This window comes from Galeopterus variegatus, unplaced genomic scaffold (assembly GCF_000696425.1).
Source record: "Galeopterus variegatus unplaced genomic scaffold, G_variegatus-3.0.2 Scaffold2232, whole genome shotgun sequence".
Classification (NCBI taxonomy): Eukaryota; Metazoa; Chordata; class Mammalia; order Dermoptera; family Cynocephalidae; genus Galeopterus; species Galeopterus variegatus.
In genome coordinates, this window is record NW_007728343.1 from 18,212 (window position 1) to 36,720 (window position 18,509).

General features: G+C 37.7%; 1 protein-coding gene across 1 annotated transcript in view; it reads left to right on the forward strand.

Annotated features, from left to right (window-relative positions):
- KAT6B (K(lysine) acetyltransferase 6B) overlaps positions 1 to 18,509 on the forward strand; it is a 197,795-nt gene that overhangs the window by 567 nt on the left and 178,719 nt on the right. Inside the window, exons 2-3 of the mRNA XM_008580999.1 lie at positions 7,878 to 7,947; positions 11,061 to 11,938. Of these exons, the coding sequence (XP_008579221.1) occupies positions 11,318 to 11,938 (621 nt within the window). The 5' untranslated portion in view covers positions 7,878 to 7,947; positions 11,061 to 11,317. The remainder of the gene's footprint in view (positions 1 to 7,877; positions 7,948 to 11,060; positions 11,939 to 18,509) is intronic.

Genomic DNA, 18,509 nt, shown 5'->3' on the forward strand with positions numbered 1-18,509 from the left:
TACTGGAGGAGGGACAAGCCCCGCCCCTCGGCTGGGCCTCTAGGGCTAGGGGCGGGGCTCGAGGGTGGAGGGGCGGGGCCAGGGTGAGTGGGGGCGGGTTCCGGGATTCGGAAGGCGGGGGCTGGGAGAGAATTTCTCAGTGGGAGTGAACTGGTAGGAGCGGTGGGGGCCCAGCGAGGTTTGGGGAGGATTGGTGAAGGGTGGATGAGAGAGCAAAGTGGCAGTGTAGAAACAGGTGCAGAAGGGAGAGTAGGCAGGGATGCAGTTTTGGAGATGTGGAAAGGGGACCAAGGGGTCTGTGAGTGCAGGTGAAAAGATGCAGAAAGGTGTGATTGCAGCTGTTTGGGAGCAGAGTAAGGATGGGTTTGGGTGTGATAGATGTTGAGTAGAGTTGAGAAAGCAGTGCAAGAGTAGGTGTTGGATTGTAGGAAGTATTGACCCATTCAAGGAGCAGGTACAATTGCTGTGATGGGAAAGAGGTATCTGGGTGAATCGGCATGTTGGAACAGGAAGAAGGTTTGCTAGCTTTGGGGTATATGAAGCATTTTAGAAAACATGGAAGGAGGGGATGGTTATGCTCGGGAGAGTTTCTGAAAGATGATGCTAAGACAGCAGAGCAGAAGTAAATGTGGATGGAAGAAAGGGAGGCTGCTTAGAACTTGGAAAATATATCTAGCAGAAAGTCTCATAGGAACAGGGGATTTAGGGGGTGGGGGTGGGAAAAGGGGGCAGGTGTGAAGAAAGTGGGCAGGGCGATAAGATTCTTACCTGAGAATTTTTTGTTTCGATTGCCTGTCCAGGGATCCGAATCTGTGACCTTGGTGTTATAAGGCTGTTCTCTAACCTACTGAGATAACCGGCCACCTTTTTGTTTTGTTTTTGTTTTTTTTTTCTTACCTGAGAACTTCTACTGAAGGTTAAAAATTGGGGGAGGGGCGGGGAGAAGTGATGGTTTAAAATAAAAAGATAAAGAGGAAGGTTTTTTTTTTTTTTCTTTTTGTCTTTTTTCGTGACCGGCAACGGATCGCAACCCTCAGTGTCGCGCCCGTACCGGACCGGCACCGGCAACGGGATCGCAACCCTCGGTGTTGCATCCGCACCTTGCTCAGCCAGTGAGCCGCTGGTCTGTAAGTGGGATCCGAACCCTCGGCGGGAGCGCCACCGCGCTCCCAAGCGGCGCACTGTAGCAGTGCGCCACCGGGCCGGCCCTAAAGAGGAAGGTTTTAATATTAAAGGAGGCACTCAGGGGATGAGTGGCCAATGGTGAAAACATGGACAGTAGAAGAAGCTTTGTTTACTAGTCACACCTAGTCCTCTGAGTAGAGTGGATGTGATGTCACTGCTATTATACCATATGTTTATTTTGCACAGTACTTGTGAAACTGTCAGGTGTAAAGTGTAATGTGAGTGAAAGGTAAATAAGGTGAGTATTGGAAGGTAGTTGAGGAAGTTTGGTAAATAATTTTAATGTGCTTTAAAAATTTTCACGGATTTTTATATACCGATTAGAAAAAGATTTAACTAAGTGATCGGGCTTCTACTTATAGATAGTTCTCTACAACATACATGCAGTTTTCCATGTGTGTATGTGTGCCTGCATTTGTATCCAGAGAAAAGGAAATTGTCTTATGAGAGTAGGGATGTGTGGTCTGTGGTTGATCAGTCTTTGCTTGCAGAATGGTAAATGATGCATGGATGGGAGAAGTGGGATGAATGGATATCTCTTTCCTAGAATCCCTTAATTTGCATTTTCAAAGCCCCTTTGCGCACCTTTTTGTAGGACTCCCACGGTCTTCTGATAGTTGTCTTCTTGTAGACCTGTGAAAGAGAATATGCCACAATTTTTTATCATTCATTCTACTGTTGCTGGATATTTGAGTTGTTTCCAGTGTGGGGCAATTGGGAACAAAGCTGCTATGATCATTCTGGTGCCATGTGCACAAGTTTTTCTGAGGTGTACACCTAGGAATGGAATGGCTGATTCATAGGCAGGGTGACCATTTATCCCAGTTTATGCCTGTTGTCCTGGTGTAGGTGTAATTATTACACCTTTAACTCTGAAAAGTGTCTGCCTGGGTTTGAATGATGAGTTGTATGATTGCCCTAGTCATAGTGTGTGCTTTGTCTTCACCTTTACTAGGTACCAAACTGTTTTCCAAAGCGCTGTACTATGTTACACTCTCTCCAGTAATATATGTGTTCCACTGCTTGTTGTCTCCAACTGTCAAGTCTTGTTAGCTTTTTAAATTTTAGCCAATCTGGTAAATTTTGCATTTACCCAACTAGTAGTCAGGTTGAACAGCTTTTCATATATTTATTTGGATTTCCTCATTTGTAAAGTACCTGTTCAAGTCTGCTCCCCGCCCCCCCGCAGCCCCTTCCCCCACCTTTTTAAAATTTGAGGCTTGTGAGGCCGGCCCGTGGCTCACTCGGTAGAGTGCGGTGCTGATAACACCAAGGCCACGGGTTCGGATCCTATATAGGGATGGCCGGTTTGCTCACTGGCTGAGCGTGGTGCTGACAACACCAAGCCAAGGGTTGAGATCCCCTTACCGGTCATCTTTTAAAAAAAATAAAAATAAAAAAATTTGAGGCTTGTGTGTTTTATTGCTATTTAAAAGTTCGTTATTTACTGTGAATACAGGTCCTTTGTTATGTGTGTATGTTACACATACTTTCTTCCATTCCATGTCATGCCTTTTCACTCTCTGTATGGTGTCTTTTAATGAACAGAAGTTAATTTTAATGGAGTCAAATTTATTGGTTTTTTTCTTTATGGTTAGTGCTTTTTGTGTCTTGTTTTAAGACTTATTTCCTACCCTGAGGTCAAGAAGATATTCTCCTATGTAGTAGTATCTCCTAAAAGCTTTATTGACCTTGACAGATGTATAGCTATGAGTAAAATACACTCTTCTTGACCCCCAACCTTGCCATTACAGATCTATTTTTGCTTTCCTTGATTTTCTTCTATTCTTTGTCTTGAATTTTTACTTGTCTGCCACTATAACTACGACTAGGTGCTGACTTCCCCTGTCTCTTAGGAGAAAATGGTCATATAGACAGAAGTTCAGTCAGATTAGATTTTACAGGTCTCCAGCTGACTGTATTGCCCTTTTTCCTTTCATGAGCTAGCATTTTATTGTGTTCCCGCTCTGTGTCTGCCACCATCCTTGCTTCTTTCATATTTATCTCAGTTATTCCTCTTAACAGTTCTGTAAAACAGGATTGTATTCTCATTTTTACAGATGAGAAAATTGAGATTTAGATTGATTTAGTAACATGACCCATGTTCCACAGCTGAGCTAGCTGGCAAAGTGGGGAGTGGATCCCTGAACTCTCTAGATACTTCCTGTTGCAGCACACCTACTTGTTGAATAAAATTTCAGAAGCCTATTTTTTGAAAATATCCAAAATGAAAGAGCAACTTCCTTACTTTTAATGTAACGTGCCCTAGTTAAAGCACAGAACGATAACTATTGTGAAACTGGATAAAATGCGTCTCTGTGTATAGCCAGTGGACCTTAAGTGGTCCATGGATGGGTGATAGAAGGTCTGTTAACCCTTGAAAATGTATGCAAACATATGTATGTATATGTGTTCATTTTTAAAAGTAGATCTACGATTTTCTTGAGATTCTCAAAGGGGGAACCCTAATTTGTTACTAGGGTGTACTGGGTATCTGGTCTGAAGACATTTGTAATAATCTCTTTTCAAAAATAATCTTTAAAAAATTCAGATGTTAGTTTTTTTCTTAATACATTGTTCTCAGTCTTTGCAATTAATATCTGACTAAAGCTAGTTTGTAATTAGGGAGAAATCTAGGATTGAATAGGAATTTTTAAATGCCAAAAAAGACACTCTAAATTTAGTTGATTATTTCTTAAGCGAAAGCGCTTAGTTATATCATCGTCATTACTAATCAGTTGTACCCTGGCTCCAAAGGCCTGATGACTTCAAATGACTTTTCATCTTGTCTCTAAAATCCTCTGTTTTACAAGGGATCAAATTTCCTGTGAGGTTCCTAACAGTGTGATTAAATTTTAGAGACTGAAACTATTGAGCACTTACATGCAGGGACGACTATGCAAACCTAATTCATGGGTTTCACCAGGAGATTTGGGACATGTCTCTACTAATGATGATGATGTTGAAACTAATCTTTGGTAGGGATTATGGAAACCATAATAGTTTATTGATGGTTCAGTTATTGTTTGTTGAAGCAGATTTACACAATTATAGTTTAATGACATAACAAGGATATTGTCAGCTAGGAGAGCATGACATGAAAAATTAAACTTCCAATTAATATAATATGTATTAGTTGAAATGATAATTTTCATGATGATTTAGCTTCTTAGAAATCCTTAGAAAACATTATTAGCTTATGAATTGAAAACTCTCTATGTTAATGAGTAGTGGGAAAGAACTTAGTATTACTCTGAAAAGGTGGGAATTAAATATTCAGTTCAGCTAACATTTATTGAGTGCCTGCTCCGGGTTTGCTGCTAAGTTGGACTCAAGTTGAACAAGGTCCGTGTTTGAAGAGAGGAAGTACTTTTGTTTCTTCCTTTCACTCACCCTTCTCTCCAGCCTATGGTGGATGGATACTATTGCCAGAGTGATTCAAACATTCAACAGGTATTTGTGTGTGTGTGCAAACTTCACTATGTGTTATTGTGTCACCTGTTCCTACAGTGGCTTCCTTTTACTTCATCTGTCACGTTTATGTGACACAGCCTGGCTTTTGCCACAGCCAATTTTCTTACCCCTCTTCATCATGTACTTGTTCTAGGCAGGCACATGAACTCAGTGTCCTATTTGTTTGACAGCTCATACTTAGCTTCATTGCTTTCTCCTTAATTTCGTCATTCATTCATTGATGCATCCATTTAACAAATAGGTATTGAACTTGATCACCTCTTGTGATCAAGTTGTGGTTCTGGGAAATCCTGGGACATAACAAAGTATGCGTCAATACTTTATTCCTTTCTGTGACTGAATGATATTCCAGTGTATGGATATACCACATTTTGTTTATCTGTTCATCTGTTGATGGACATTTGGGCTGTTTCCATCTTTTGGCTATTGTGAATAGTGCTGTTGTGAACTTGCATACCTGTACTTATTTGGTATGTATTTTCAATAATTTTGGATATATAGAAATGAAATTGCAGGGTCATATGGTAATTCTGTATTTAATTTGAAGCACCAAACAGTGCTTTATTATTTCTTAACTGCTTCTCATATGTTCTGTCTCCAGCTTTGCTTTGTATTCCCCATAGCACCTACCACAGGGCTGCATGCAGGGAACATCATCTCACTAAGTATTTGTTGTTCTTTGATTAGTATTTATAACCTCACCTCCCAATTCACATGTTTTCGGCCTCAAGCATTAATTTTAGGGGAAATAGATGCATACAGAACTCGAAAGATAATGAATATCACCATGTGGATGATGTTTGATGTCAGATGTTTGTTAACTGAGGATGCTATTTTGAACAACTGTGTCAGTAGCCTGAGCTGGGTGGTGATAAGGAAAAATAAGTCAAGGTCCCTTCCCTTAAGCAGTTGATGTTGTGTTTTGGAAGATACTGTTAAGGTTTGTGAATGCTCACTCAGTTACACAGTGGACTTTGAAAAAATCCAGGAGCTTATAAAAGTAAGAGAGCTAAAAATAATTGTTAGCAAGTAAAACTCAGGATGACAAAAGAGTAAATTCTATTATTAATCTTTTGTTTTTTTCTACCACTGTTTTTGGCTCATCCATAATCTCATGACTCGTGTGATGACACTAATTTTGAAACAACACACAGCTTTAGTAAAAGCTTACAGGAGGCCTTGCATAATACTTATGATCCAGGATATTTTGACTCTTCTATGCTGACATGAATATTTCTGAATAGTGTTGATGTTTATATAATACCAATGAAGCTAAAAGCTCAGAGTTGGACTAAGCATTTCTCTAGATCTGTTTAGAATAGTTTATAATGAATGATGTAAATACTGTTACATTATATGATGCTATGATACAACATAATTTACTGATAATATGTAGTTAAAAATAAAATGATTTACAACCTTAGAAAATACAATAATTTAATTTGATGTAGCATGAATCCCCAGGATTAACTTGGGATGATTTGCTACCTTTTTGATAGCCTTTTTGTCAAACTTTCAAGTTTTTATAGAAAGAAATGAAAAGAGAATAATGATTTTATTTATTTATTTATTTTATTTATTTATTTTTTTAAAAGATGTCCGGTAAGGGGATCTTAACCCTTGACTTGGTGTTGTCAGAACCATGCTCACCCAGTGAGCTAACCAGCCACCCCTATATGGGATCTGAACCCGGGGCCTTGGTGTTATCAGCACCACACTCTCCCCAGTAAACAACGGGCCGGGCCAGGTATTTTATTTTCATAGGACACTTTAATAGAAAGATCAGGACCAAATGCAAAAAAATTATGGGGCCTTGGTGTTATCAGCACCGCACTCTCCCGAGTGAGCCACGGGCCGGCCCAAGAATAATGATTTTAGGGTTTTAGTTTGTGATAGAATGTTCTGTCTACATATGAAACAAATCCCAGTACTCTGAAAAAGAGAAGTGATGTGGATAATTCTGAATCAGGAAAAAAAATTATTTCTATTTGACTTTTGAGTGAATTATTCATTTTTTTTAACTGTAGATTTGTCTTTCTAGTTAGATACTGCTTAGGCTAAAATGATATTGATTTTCAATCTATTCTCTTAGCTTATGCCAATTTACAGTGGGACCAGTGGGATGTCAGAAACAAATCAGCCTAAGGTTAAAAAATTTGCAGTGGATAATATACAAAGTGGATAATATACATGTGTTTATTTGAGAATTGGCTACAGATAAGAGGCTCCTGATTTTGTTCCTCTCCTAGCTGTGTATTTTTTTTAAACACAGTGATTCTGCTTGTAGCAAAGAGCTGTTGAGTTACATCTGCTTCTGCCTAATTAACTCTGTTGGTTGGTGTCAGATGAGAGCTTATTTTGAGATTAAATTGAGGAGTGGGGTATGTATTGGTGGCTGGGGGAAGGGAAGAGAGGATCTAAGGTTGCTTGGTTGTTTTGTATAAGATCAAAATACAGTTATTCACAGTTGTTGTTTTAAACTTATTTTTTGCCTTTGAAGTAGAAATGATCACTACTTTCCTAAAATGTGACCTGTGTCAATACATATTTACTATTGTGAAAAACAAAACAAAACATAAAAGAAACAAAAAACTCAAAAACCAAAAAATACACATTTACTATTATGGAAACTGGTACAGTACATTCTTCTCCTAGGTGAAGTTATTGGTCAAATCTTGGTAGTTCAATCAATACCTAGGTGCTAGGTAGCCTTTGGGACAAATAGAGTTGGGACAAATAGAGAATGCTACCCAGGAAAGTTAATGCCGATTTTGAAGCAACTTTTTTTTTTTAATTAAAAAAAATTTTTTTTTAAAAACAACTTTTGACTCTTTTTTCCCCCCATGTAAAATGTTTTACCTGCCTGGCTATTTGAGTAATAATGGAGTGTTTTTATGATGTGATTCTTTCTTAGGAAGGAATCTATTACAAACCTGATTTAAAAAATTTGGAGAACAGATCTGACCTTAAAGAAGAGTGAAATTTACTTACTTCTTTAGGCACTTTCCGTGGGGCTTCATTTCCTGTCACAAATTCCGTGTTCATAAATACCCCTTACTGGTCTGAAAGAGTTGGTACATCACCAAATGTAGTGTACCAGTAAACTCATTGCAGCTGTTTGTCTGGAATTGGAATACTTGTAGAGATCCGTAGGTGGTTGCTGAATTGACGGGATGTCCTCATGTCCAAATGAATATTTACTTTTTTTCTTTTGGCAGATTTGCCTGAAGACCTGGACAATCTTCAGTTTTGTCATGGACTGTTAAAACGTTTGGAGTTCCAATTCTGGTATTTCCCTTATTTTATTACATTTTTAAGATATAAAATGTCGGTCTTACTAAAATGTGTTGGTAATTGATATGAACGAATATTTCAATTGTGGGTAAATATTGTGGTAAAAGCTTGTCATGAGGTGTATTTTGGGTATTTATTAGTTATGAAATGCATTTTATTTTAACGTTATGTTCATTTGCTTGGGTAACCAAAATGCCTAAAAGCAATTTTGCATTATTGGACACTTTCCTGTGACATCTTCTGCTTCCTGCAGTTGTATTTTGTGTAGTCAAATTAAATTAGTTGTGATTCTGAATAGATGGTGAAAGATGAAATAATTACTTGGATACAGTAAAATGTCTTCTAATGAAATTTTGCCCCAAACCATTTTACTTTGGAAAGATCAGTTTCCTGCTCTAAACTTAACTGACACAGAATTATTCCTGTGTTCTATCCAAAAAGTGGTTGTACTGTGAAAGCCAATGATTTTATTCCTAAACACACTGTGTTCCAAGTCTAACATTTTTGTCCACAATTTATATAATGACACAAAAGGGAATGCTTATTAGATTTGTAGATGACATAGATGACAAAATCAAGATTCAAAGCAATCTTTAATGGGTTGGAAGGTAGATTCACACCAACTAGGTGAAATTGAACTGTAGTAAACTTTAAATCCCAGCATTTAAATTTGCACAAAGAAAGGGATGGAAAGACTCAACTTGACAGTAATTTTGAAAAAGTCTGGGATTTTCAGTTGGGCTGCATGCTCAGCATGGCTAGTTGTATGGCAGGGCTGTTAAGGAAGTTTTTGTAGTCTTGGGTTACATTTGTAATTGGATAATGCCTATACTGCCAGATTTTAAGATGGGCATCAGCCAGACTAGTGAGCAACTGAGAAGGTGGTGCTTGGAAACACAGTGATACATGGGAAGGTTAAGGAACTGGGACATGAGTAGTCTAAGGTGGGGCTGGAGGTAGAGTGGGGTTTGGTTGTTAGTGGTTTTAAAAATATACTTGTTTTCAAATCTTTGAAGGCCTGTCATATTGAAGAAATGATAGGAATGTCTTGGGATTATTCCAGGGGAACTAGGACTAGTGGGTGGAAGATATGGGGAGGCAGATTTTTGCTCCTATGAGCAAGAAACTTATTACATCTAGAGCTGTCCAACAGTAGGGTGAGCTGCCTCAAAAAGTAACAAACCTCAATCACTGGAAATATTTTAAGTGAAGACATGATGGCTTATCTGTTGGGGATATTGTACAGGGATCTTTATTGGATAACTAGAGGTTGGACTGGATGACCTTTAAGTCTCTTCAGCCCCACGTTTGTGAAACTGAGGGAAAAAAATGGAGTGATCACAAAGAGGACAAGCCTGCTTAAATAAACTACCTCTTTCAAGCTGATTGTTTGAACAGTATAGTTCAGTGGCCCAGTTTTTTTTCAACACTCCATGATCTTCGAAAGCAAATGTTATATTCTTTGGTATATCTGGCTAATGTTTTGGAGGAAAGATATTATTTTTCACTTTTAGGTACATTCCATCTAAATAAATAACCAGTGATAACTTTAATTTTGTTATTTTATGAAACATTTTTCAAAGTGCATAGACGTTGCATTTGATAGAAGTGATGAATAGCTACTGATCATTGAATGTTAGATACTCTGTTTACTTTGTCCTCTCAACAATCCTGTGAAGATATTCTAGTATTGCCTAAGGTAAAGAGACTGAAACTTAAGTCATTACCCAGAGTTTCTCTACTAGTTATTGGTAGAGCTGGGATTCAGACCCATGTTAGTTTGTCTGCAGAGGCAGAACTAGCTAGAGCAGGCAGTCTTGGTTCAGGTGAAAACAGTGCTGGACTTGGATTTTAGAATAATGGCATTTGAGGGGCTGGTTACCCATGTTAGTTTGTCTGCAGAGGCAGAACTAGCTAGAGCAGGCAGTCTTGGTTCAGGTGAGAACAGTGCTGGACTTGGATTTTAGAATAATGGCATTTGAGGGGCTGGTTAGTTAGCTCAGTTGGTTAGAGTACAGTGTTGATAACACCAAGGTCAAGGATTCAAATCCCCATACCAGCCAGACACCAAAAAAAAAAAAAAGGCATTTGAGTTTGAGCCTTAAGTCTGCTATTGACTGTTACTTTGGGTGAGTTTCATCTTTCCCCAAACCTCAGTTTACCCACAGAGTTGTCCTGCAGATTAAATGACAAGTTACATGTGAGCATACTCTGTAAACTTTATAAAAAGAATTAAGATGTGGATATTATCATTGGATAGCAAGATTGGAGCCCAGGTCTGGTCCAGTTCCCAGGCCAGGACCCTTTCTCCTGGTGCTCTTTTTGGATGTACTCAGCATCACATTGGAGATCGCAGGTGGTTTTTGTATATACCAGGAGTCACTCAGAGAGCAATACCACTGTCTACCTGGAATCAGATTTGTATGAAGCTGACTTGTATAGAGCTGTTTAATGAGATAATTAGCTATTAAGATAACTAGAGTGCTACATTATTTAAAGGTGAAGGGTTTTGTTATTATATTAGTTTCAATTTTCCAACCTGTAGGTTAGAGAGTATCACAGACCCTTTGCAAAGGGATGGGAGGATATGTTTCCATAGAAGTGGCTAGATGGGAAATTTTCTTATGTGTGAGACTTGAGAAGTATAATACCTAGCTGAAATCAGAATTATTACACTTTGTTTTTTAAAGTTTAAGATTTCTTAAAGTAAGTTTAATGTACTTCCATCAGATTTTTTGTATTATAGACTTATTCTTTGATGTTTTAACATTTTATGTTTGTGATAGACATATGCCTTAAACCACTTTTATATACTTGTACTAATTTCAATAAAGGTAATTAATCCATTAAATATATAACTTAAATGTGATCTCTCAATGTCCTATAAGTGACTTTATAAATAAGTGGAAAATCCTAAAAAAAAATCCTTTTCAGATTGTGACCCAATTTCTGGTTGGAAAATATAGTCTCTGTGGCTGTGTTACAGAACACCTGCCTGTTGTTGTTTCTGTGGTCGTTTTACATCTGAAAAAGTAATACTAAAGAATCTTTTATTTATTTTAGAAGTTCCATTATTAAGAATTTTTCCCCTCTTTTTATCCTTTAAGGTCTTGATTTCCTAGTTAAAGATGTTCTTTGCCCGAATGCTGTCTTTCCTGTTGGTAAAATAAGACAACTATCAACATTGCCTGTTTGTCCTGTTTTGAATCTCTTAAGGATGGATATTTGTAAGATGTTGCTTACTTGGTCTGGAATACTCTGCCCATTTGTTGAATAGTAAATGACTTTCAAATGTGCAAGTTCTGTTAAATACAAGGAGAACCTCTATGGGTAACTCTTATATTGAGGAAGTCATTTGTCAACCATGGTAAAACTTGCAAACCCACTTTATACAGAGTGGATTCTTGAAGCTATACAGAAAATAAAAAAGCAAAAGCAAAGGCCCTCTGAAGAGAGAATCTGCCATGCCGTCAGCACTTCCCATGGGTTGGACAAGAAGACAGTCTCTGAACAGCTGGAACTCAGTGTTCAGGATGGGTCAGTTCTCAAAGTCACCAACAAAGGCCTTGCCTCCTATAAGGACCCAGACAACCCTGGGCGCTTTTCATCAGTTAAACCAGGCACTTTTCCTAAGTCAACTAAGGGATCTAGAGGTTCATGCAATGATCTCCACAATGTGGATTGGAATAAACTTTTAAGGAGGGCAATTGAAGGACTTGAGGAGCCAAATGGCTCCTCCTTGAAGAACATAGAGAAGTATCTCAGAAGTCAAAGTGATCTCACAAGCACCACCAACAACCCAGCCTTTCAGCAGCGGCTGCGACTGGGGGCCAAACGTGCTGTGAACAATGGGAGGTTACTGAAAGATGGACCGCAGTACAGGGTCAATTATGGGAGCTTAGATGGCAAAGGGGCGCCCCAATATCCCAGTGCTTTCCCATCCTCACTCCCACCTGTCAGCCTTCTCCCCCATGAGAAAGACCAGGTAAGTGAAGAAGAAATGTTCGTACATTCTAAATAATGCCTTTTTGATTTTTACAGTTTCAGTTCAGTTTTATGTGGACAAAAGATCTAAGTAAAGTTTGATAAAATCAAATGTTTTGCCTTAGAGCAGGACTTTATATTTTAAAATGTTTATGGTGGTTTACAATATAAATTGTTTTATACTGCTTTGCAACGTAATGAGGATTTCCTTATTGGTTGGCTAAGAACATAAAGTGACGATCATGTGATTTGTTTTTTAAACTCTTAATTGCTAATCAGTGAGTGCTCAAGGGACCGGGATAGATAACTTAAGTTCTCCTTTCTTAAGGCAGGGTCATACATGTTTCAAAAATCTAAGAAAAGCCATTGTATGTTTTTCTTTTTATTATTATTTTCAGAGAAAAAGAATCTTTAGATTTCTCATTTTAATACTGCTAATCTATGCATTCGTGAAATTGTTTTAATACACGACCTAAATTCTCTCGTTCCAATTTAAAGTCATTTATTATTGTCCAGTTCCGAGTATGTGTAGGTGAATGTTTATTTTGTCTCATACATTGTCTTTTTTATATTCTTTGATTTCTCTGGGCCTTATGTTATTTCTGTATTATTTATAAATATATGGCAGAATTCTCTGTACATTATCGCTATGATTTTCAGTCTTTGACTAGGATATTCCTTTGTTTTCTTTTTTTTTGGTGGCTGGCCAGAACGGGGATCCCAACCCTTGATTTACTTTGGTGTCACAAGGCTGCACTCTAACCAACTGAGCTAACAGGTCAACTCCCTGTTTTGTTTCAAAGCTACTGAAAGTAACTCCCAAACTAAAAGCAAAGTAGAGTACAGCAAGTTATTTATAATTCAGGCCCTTCAGTTTTTGGACTTGTCTGTCTGTTCTTTGGGTGAGCAGATACATTTGTTTTTGTTTTTGGTTTTTTTTGGATGGATGGCCGGTATAGGGATCAAACCCTGGATCTTGGTGTTAAACTAGTCCATGTTTTAACCCACTGAGGTAACCAGCCAGCACTGAGTAAATACATTGGTGTCAGTTAATTTTACATCTTGTAAACCATTAACTGTTGTTGATAGAAAATGTGGTTGTTATCTGTTAACTACATTTTTAGAAATAATTGAAACACAAGTATGGGGAAGAGTTGTACTCCTGATGGCTTGCTTTTCCTCTTTGGATACCACAGACCCCTAAAACGGACCCTGTTTCCTTCAGTGCTTAGCTGGTAGGGGCCCAGATCTAGAAACTAGGTAAGACCAGGTGGTTTGCCTTTCCATGGACTGATCTGCAGTCTGGCATTTATTTTTATTTTTAACTGTATTTTTATTTTATTAGTTTTCTGCCACATTTATTTTGTCTTTTGGTGGTAGTTGTATTTGTGTAACCAGCCCTCAATTCTTTGTGATGGAATGTGGGCATAGAGAAAGAAGTAAGTAAACCTATGACATTTTCTTCTTAGTAACATTTGTTTAAAAAAAATACAGAAAGTGACTCAAATCCTAATTCCTGTGTCTGACAGTCACATTAAACACCTCTGTTTCTCATAAATATTTACCTAAAAGCTTATACCATGAGGAAATTCTTTAAGGGAATATAGAGCCAGCTCTTGATGGATTTGGATATCCTTGTTTTTAGAATATATACACTACCCTAAGGTATGTTAAGGTTTTATAATTATCAGGTATGTGGACTAATTCAGGCAGCTTTTGGCAATTTAATAGTATGTTTCAATAATTTTGTGATCCAGGGGATAATTTTACTTGTGATAGACGAATCACTACAGATTTTCCTCTTCTTCTCTTTAACCTTACCCATTATTTCTTGCTAGCCTTATCATTATTTTTTGGGCAGCATTTGTACGGAAGTATTTTTAGTCTGAAGGAAAATTCATGTCTGAAAGTGTCTAGGATTGAGAACAGAGTAATTTATTGCTTGGCATGCAATTGTTACTGCTCTTTTTATGATGCTGATCTTTAAATTGTCTAGTTAGCATCATTGTATAAAAAGAAAAGCAGAGAAAATGTGTCCTAGAATTTGTACTGGTTGAAATTTGGAGATTAGTTGTATTGAGTAATCATAATTGAATTCTTATTAAGAATAAATTTTAAAAAGTAATTTGTTAAAACCAATTTGAAAACATGTTTGTATTGTGTACGAGGAGTCTTCAGAAACTTCATGGGAAGATTCATATTATCTTTGAATTCCATTTTTTAAGTACCCTTGTATTACAATAGCATTTTCCTTGAAAAATGTAATAAAGTGTGTCATAATAGATTAAAGGTGGTAAATAGTTTTAAAAACATGTAAACTTGCTAAGTACATTAATGTAATGCAAATTCTTAACCTGAGATCCATGAATGAGCTTGGGTAGGTAGCCCACAAATCCCCTGAAATCGAATGTCAAGTCATGTGTACATCCATATGTTTTTCTAGGGTTAGAGTTTATAGCTTTTATCATTTTCTCAAAGGGATCCAAAATGTCAAATAGCCAATGTGAACATTTTTTGTACTGTAGGAAATAGTTTGAATTTCTTATACTAAAACCATAATATGCCAGTTGTTGACTTTTTGATTATTCTTGCTTTGGCTGCTGAACTTGGATCTGTATGTAGATTGATTGTACTATAGTTTAATGTATAAAGGACCTTTTCTAATATATTTGAAAGATACTATCATTGTTCTTGATGTGCTAGAAGTCAGAGTTTGGGCCGGCCCGGTGGCGCACTTCTACAGTGCGCCGCTTGGGAGCGCGGTGGCGCTCCTGCCGAGGGTTCGGATCCCACGTACAGACCGGCCGCTCACTGGCTGAGCGAGGTGCAGGCGCAACACCAAGGGTTGCGATCCCATTGCCGGTCCCGGTCCGGTACGGGCGCGACACTGAGGGTTGTGATCCGTTGCTGGTCACGAAAAAAGACAAAAAGGGAAAAAAAAAAAAAAAAGAAGTCAGAGTTTGCATTGTGGGAGGAAATTTATGATATAAATGGAAACTATTCAGAGATGGAGTGATTTCAATTACAATTTAGTCAACTATTGTCTTTCAAAGAAGCTGTTATTCTGGTTACTTTTGTTGAACAGTTGCATTTAATTGTAAAAAGGAAAATAAAAATAGTAAAAATAATAACTACCATTTCATAAGTATTAAATGCTGGCAATAGGCACTATTCCAAGTGCTTTATATTTATTATCTCCTTGACTCATCACATTAATTGTGAGGGAGATAGATCACTACTCTTATTTTACAGATGAAAAACCGAGGCTCAAAGCTTAAGTTATTTGCCCAAGGTCACTTACAGAGCTGGTGAGTGGTGAAGCCAACATTCTGAGGAGACAGTTGGACTCCAGAGTTACTGCTGGGCAGTATATATATGGTCAACAGGGGTGGCTTGTCATTAACAGTGAAAGTATTTCTTTTTTTTTTGACCAGTAAGGGGATTGCAACCCTTGGGACAGTGTGGTCTGTACCATACTCAGCCAGTGAGCGCATCGGCCATCCCTATATAGGATCCAAACCCACGGCCTCAGTGCTACCAGCTCCGCACTCTCCCGAATGTGCCACGGGGCTGGCCTGAAAGTATTTCTTCCAATTCCTGAGATGGTTAGCAGCAGTTTTCCCCCAGCAAATAGATTTCCAGCATTTTAAATTTGGTAGTTGCAAAGAGCTTATTATAGTTTATAAAACAAATACTATTTATATTAGCAGTATGGGAATGCAGTGGGGAAAGTAGTAAATCTGTGTCTAATTAGATTTAACATCATCATCATTCCTTTGCGTGACTGCTACAAGGAATACAATGCAAGTTAAAATAGAAGAGCTCCTTTTCTGAAATGTAATTGCACATCTTCTGATAGTCTAGAATTCAAATTGGCTATTACCACACTGTCTCTTTAGCGTACGTTCCTTGTATTTATTTAAGAAAGCTCTTTTTGGTGAAGTGATATGGAAATGAATTAAACCACTAAAGATAAAACTTTATCTTTGACTCGGTGGGGGAATTCCTAAAGGATAGTATTAGTGTTTCTCATTAAAAGTGGTAAAGCTCAATTAGGTCACATTATGAGGACTTTGGAAAGTCAAATATTCTGAGAGACTTCAGTTGTCACCACACAGTTTGTAGCATTAAGCTTCCATTTGAACATTTGGGCTTTAGCATTTTTATAAAATCAGTTTAGTTTCAGTTTTAAACAGATTCTTTGGTATTTCACTTTATTGAGAATATCTTTCTAAAATTTATTGTGTCAAATTTTAGTCTGTTTCCAGTGCAGTACATAATATGGGAAGTCTCATTCTAGGCTGGTATAGTTGGAAGGTATGACATCTCTAATATCAAGCAGGGCTTTTGATGTTTGTCAGGCTCTTTTACCTGCCTGTAATCCTGCACCAACAATGCCAATTGTCGAGCTTTTTTACCTGCCTGTAATCCTGCCAACTGGGCCAATTGTCGAGCTCAGTCTGGGTCTAAAGCTCACAGACCCCTTAAGCCCGTTATCCAGACTGGGTCACAAACCCTTCACATGCCAGGCTGGGTCCCAGACCCCTCACACGCCAGGCTGGGTCACCAGACCCCTCACACACTAGGTTGGGTCACCAGACCCCTCACATGCAGGTCTATGAGCTAGGTAACTGGCAAACAGGTCCTTGGAAGCCATAGGTTGGAGAGCATGGCAGAGTGTGTGGACACCTGAGGCAGTCAACGCCAGCCAAGTCGCAGTGCAGTGCCTCGTGGGCACACTAACTCCACCCACACACAACTTATTTATAAAGAATGCACCACACCACTCCCAACCAGACCCAAGGTGAGGGGGCCTAATTAAATTATTCTATTTTCCCAACAATTTTTTTCTCTTGAAGAAATGAAATAACTGCATTAGAATCTCACAGAAACCTTCAAAGATAATTACAAAAACAATGATACTGTCAACAAGAAAAAAATTTTAAATGGAAGAGTGAATGAGTCTTTCTATTGCGCACTCTGGAGCATGACAGCTTGCTCCACTTTTAAGCTTTTATCAAGATGGGACTTGTCTAGACTTCTAACGAAATAGGCTTCAGGTAAAATAGAAACATTATGTCAGAGGATTTTTGATTGTTAAAAAGAACATTCATTTTAACTCTTTGGATCTTAGATATATTTGATACTTTTGGTACCTTTTTACAACACATGATCCTGTCCTCATTGATCAGCAGCTTTCAGGAATTACTGTCATATTCTATAGCAGACAGTACCTATTTGGTTTATAACATCTACATTTGTGATACTTTCAGTACTAAGAAAATCTATATTTTATAACTTTGAAGTTATTTAACAGTTAAGTGCTGTTTGCTGGTTTAGTCTGATTGTATTTTGAATGACAAATATTTTATTCATCCTTTCCCTTTTATTTAATAGATGGTTTTAATGTTTCCCAGAATGAAGGTCTGTATTCTTTTTGGGTATTTTATCTTTGTATGCTATTTTTAATACGCAAGAAATGTGATTCTTTTGTTATTGCAAAAGCGCATTTTGATGGTAACACTCATTACTTTTTGTTTTTATTTACTTTATTTATTTATTTTTTTAAAAAGATGACTGGTAAGGGGATCTTAACCCTCGACTTGGTGTTGTCAGCACCACTCTCCAAAGAGAGCCATCCGGCCATCCCTATATAGGGATCTGAACCTGTGGCCTTGGTATTATCAACACCATACTCTCCCAAGTGACCCACAGGCCAGCCCTCTTTTTGTGTTGTTTATAAACGTCATTTTCTTGACCCTGTATGTTAAACTAGTAGATTTGGTGCAACTATTCTTCTCTAGTCACACCAACTTTAAAAATGTGAATCTGAATCTTCTCAGGTACTTTCATCACTCTATTAATGTTTCTAAGTATATAAACATCAATTAGCTCACCAAATTAAAGTTAGCAAATGAGTCAGGCATGTAATTTGCTTGTGACATTTTGAGTTAGCAAGGCCATGAGGGAAGTATGTTTTTGTGTGTGGGTGCTCTTATCTCTCTGTCTTCAGGTGGTGACGGGAAGTTTGTACATGTAAGTGAAGGAGGCATGCAGTGCCTATTGTGAAATGCTAAATTCACTTACTGTGCTTCTGCTTGGGACCTGACCACTTTCCCCCGACTCCAGGAGTTGCAAACTGTACATTACTGTTTTTCTTTATGTAAGTGAACCTTTTAATTAGCAGAATATAATGTACAGAATACATTTTTTTTTGTTTTGTTCTATGAAAGGTAATATTCTGAACACTCTGAAAAATTAACAATATAGGCAAAGTTCTAGAATGGATGATACTAGATTTAAACTGTGAGGCTGGTCTCTACAGAGATACAAAATAAATACTAATCAGTGGTCTAAGCAAAATCCAGGAAGGATTTGTGTTAATTTGACAAGTGGGTTTAGAATTCTTTAGCCACTTTTTTTTTCAAATCAGCTTTGTTCATACATCCTTTCTCTAATTTGCTTTACTTTTGATGTTTGATAAACCAGCTGCAATTTTGTTTCATTAACAAACTTAACTGGTTAACAGATGCTTGTTTTGGCTTGATTACTTACTTTCTATTAGAAACAGC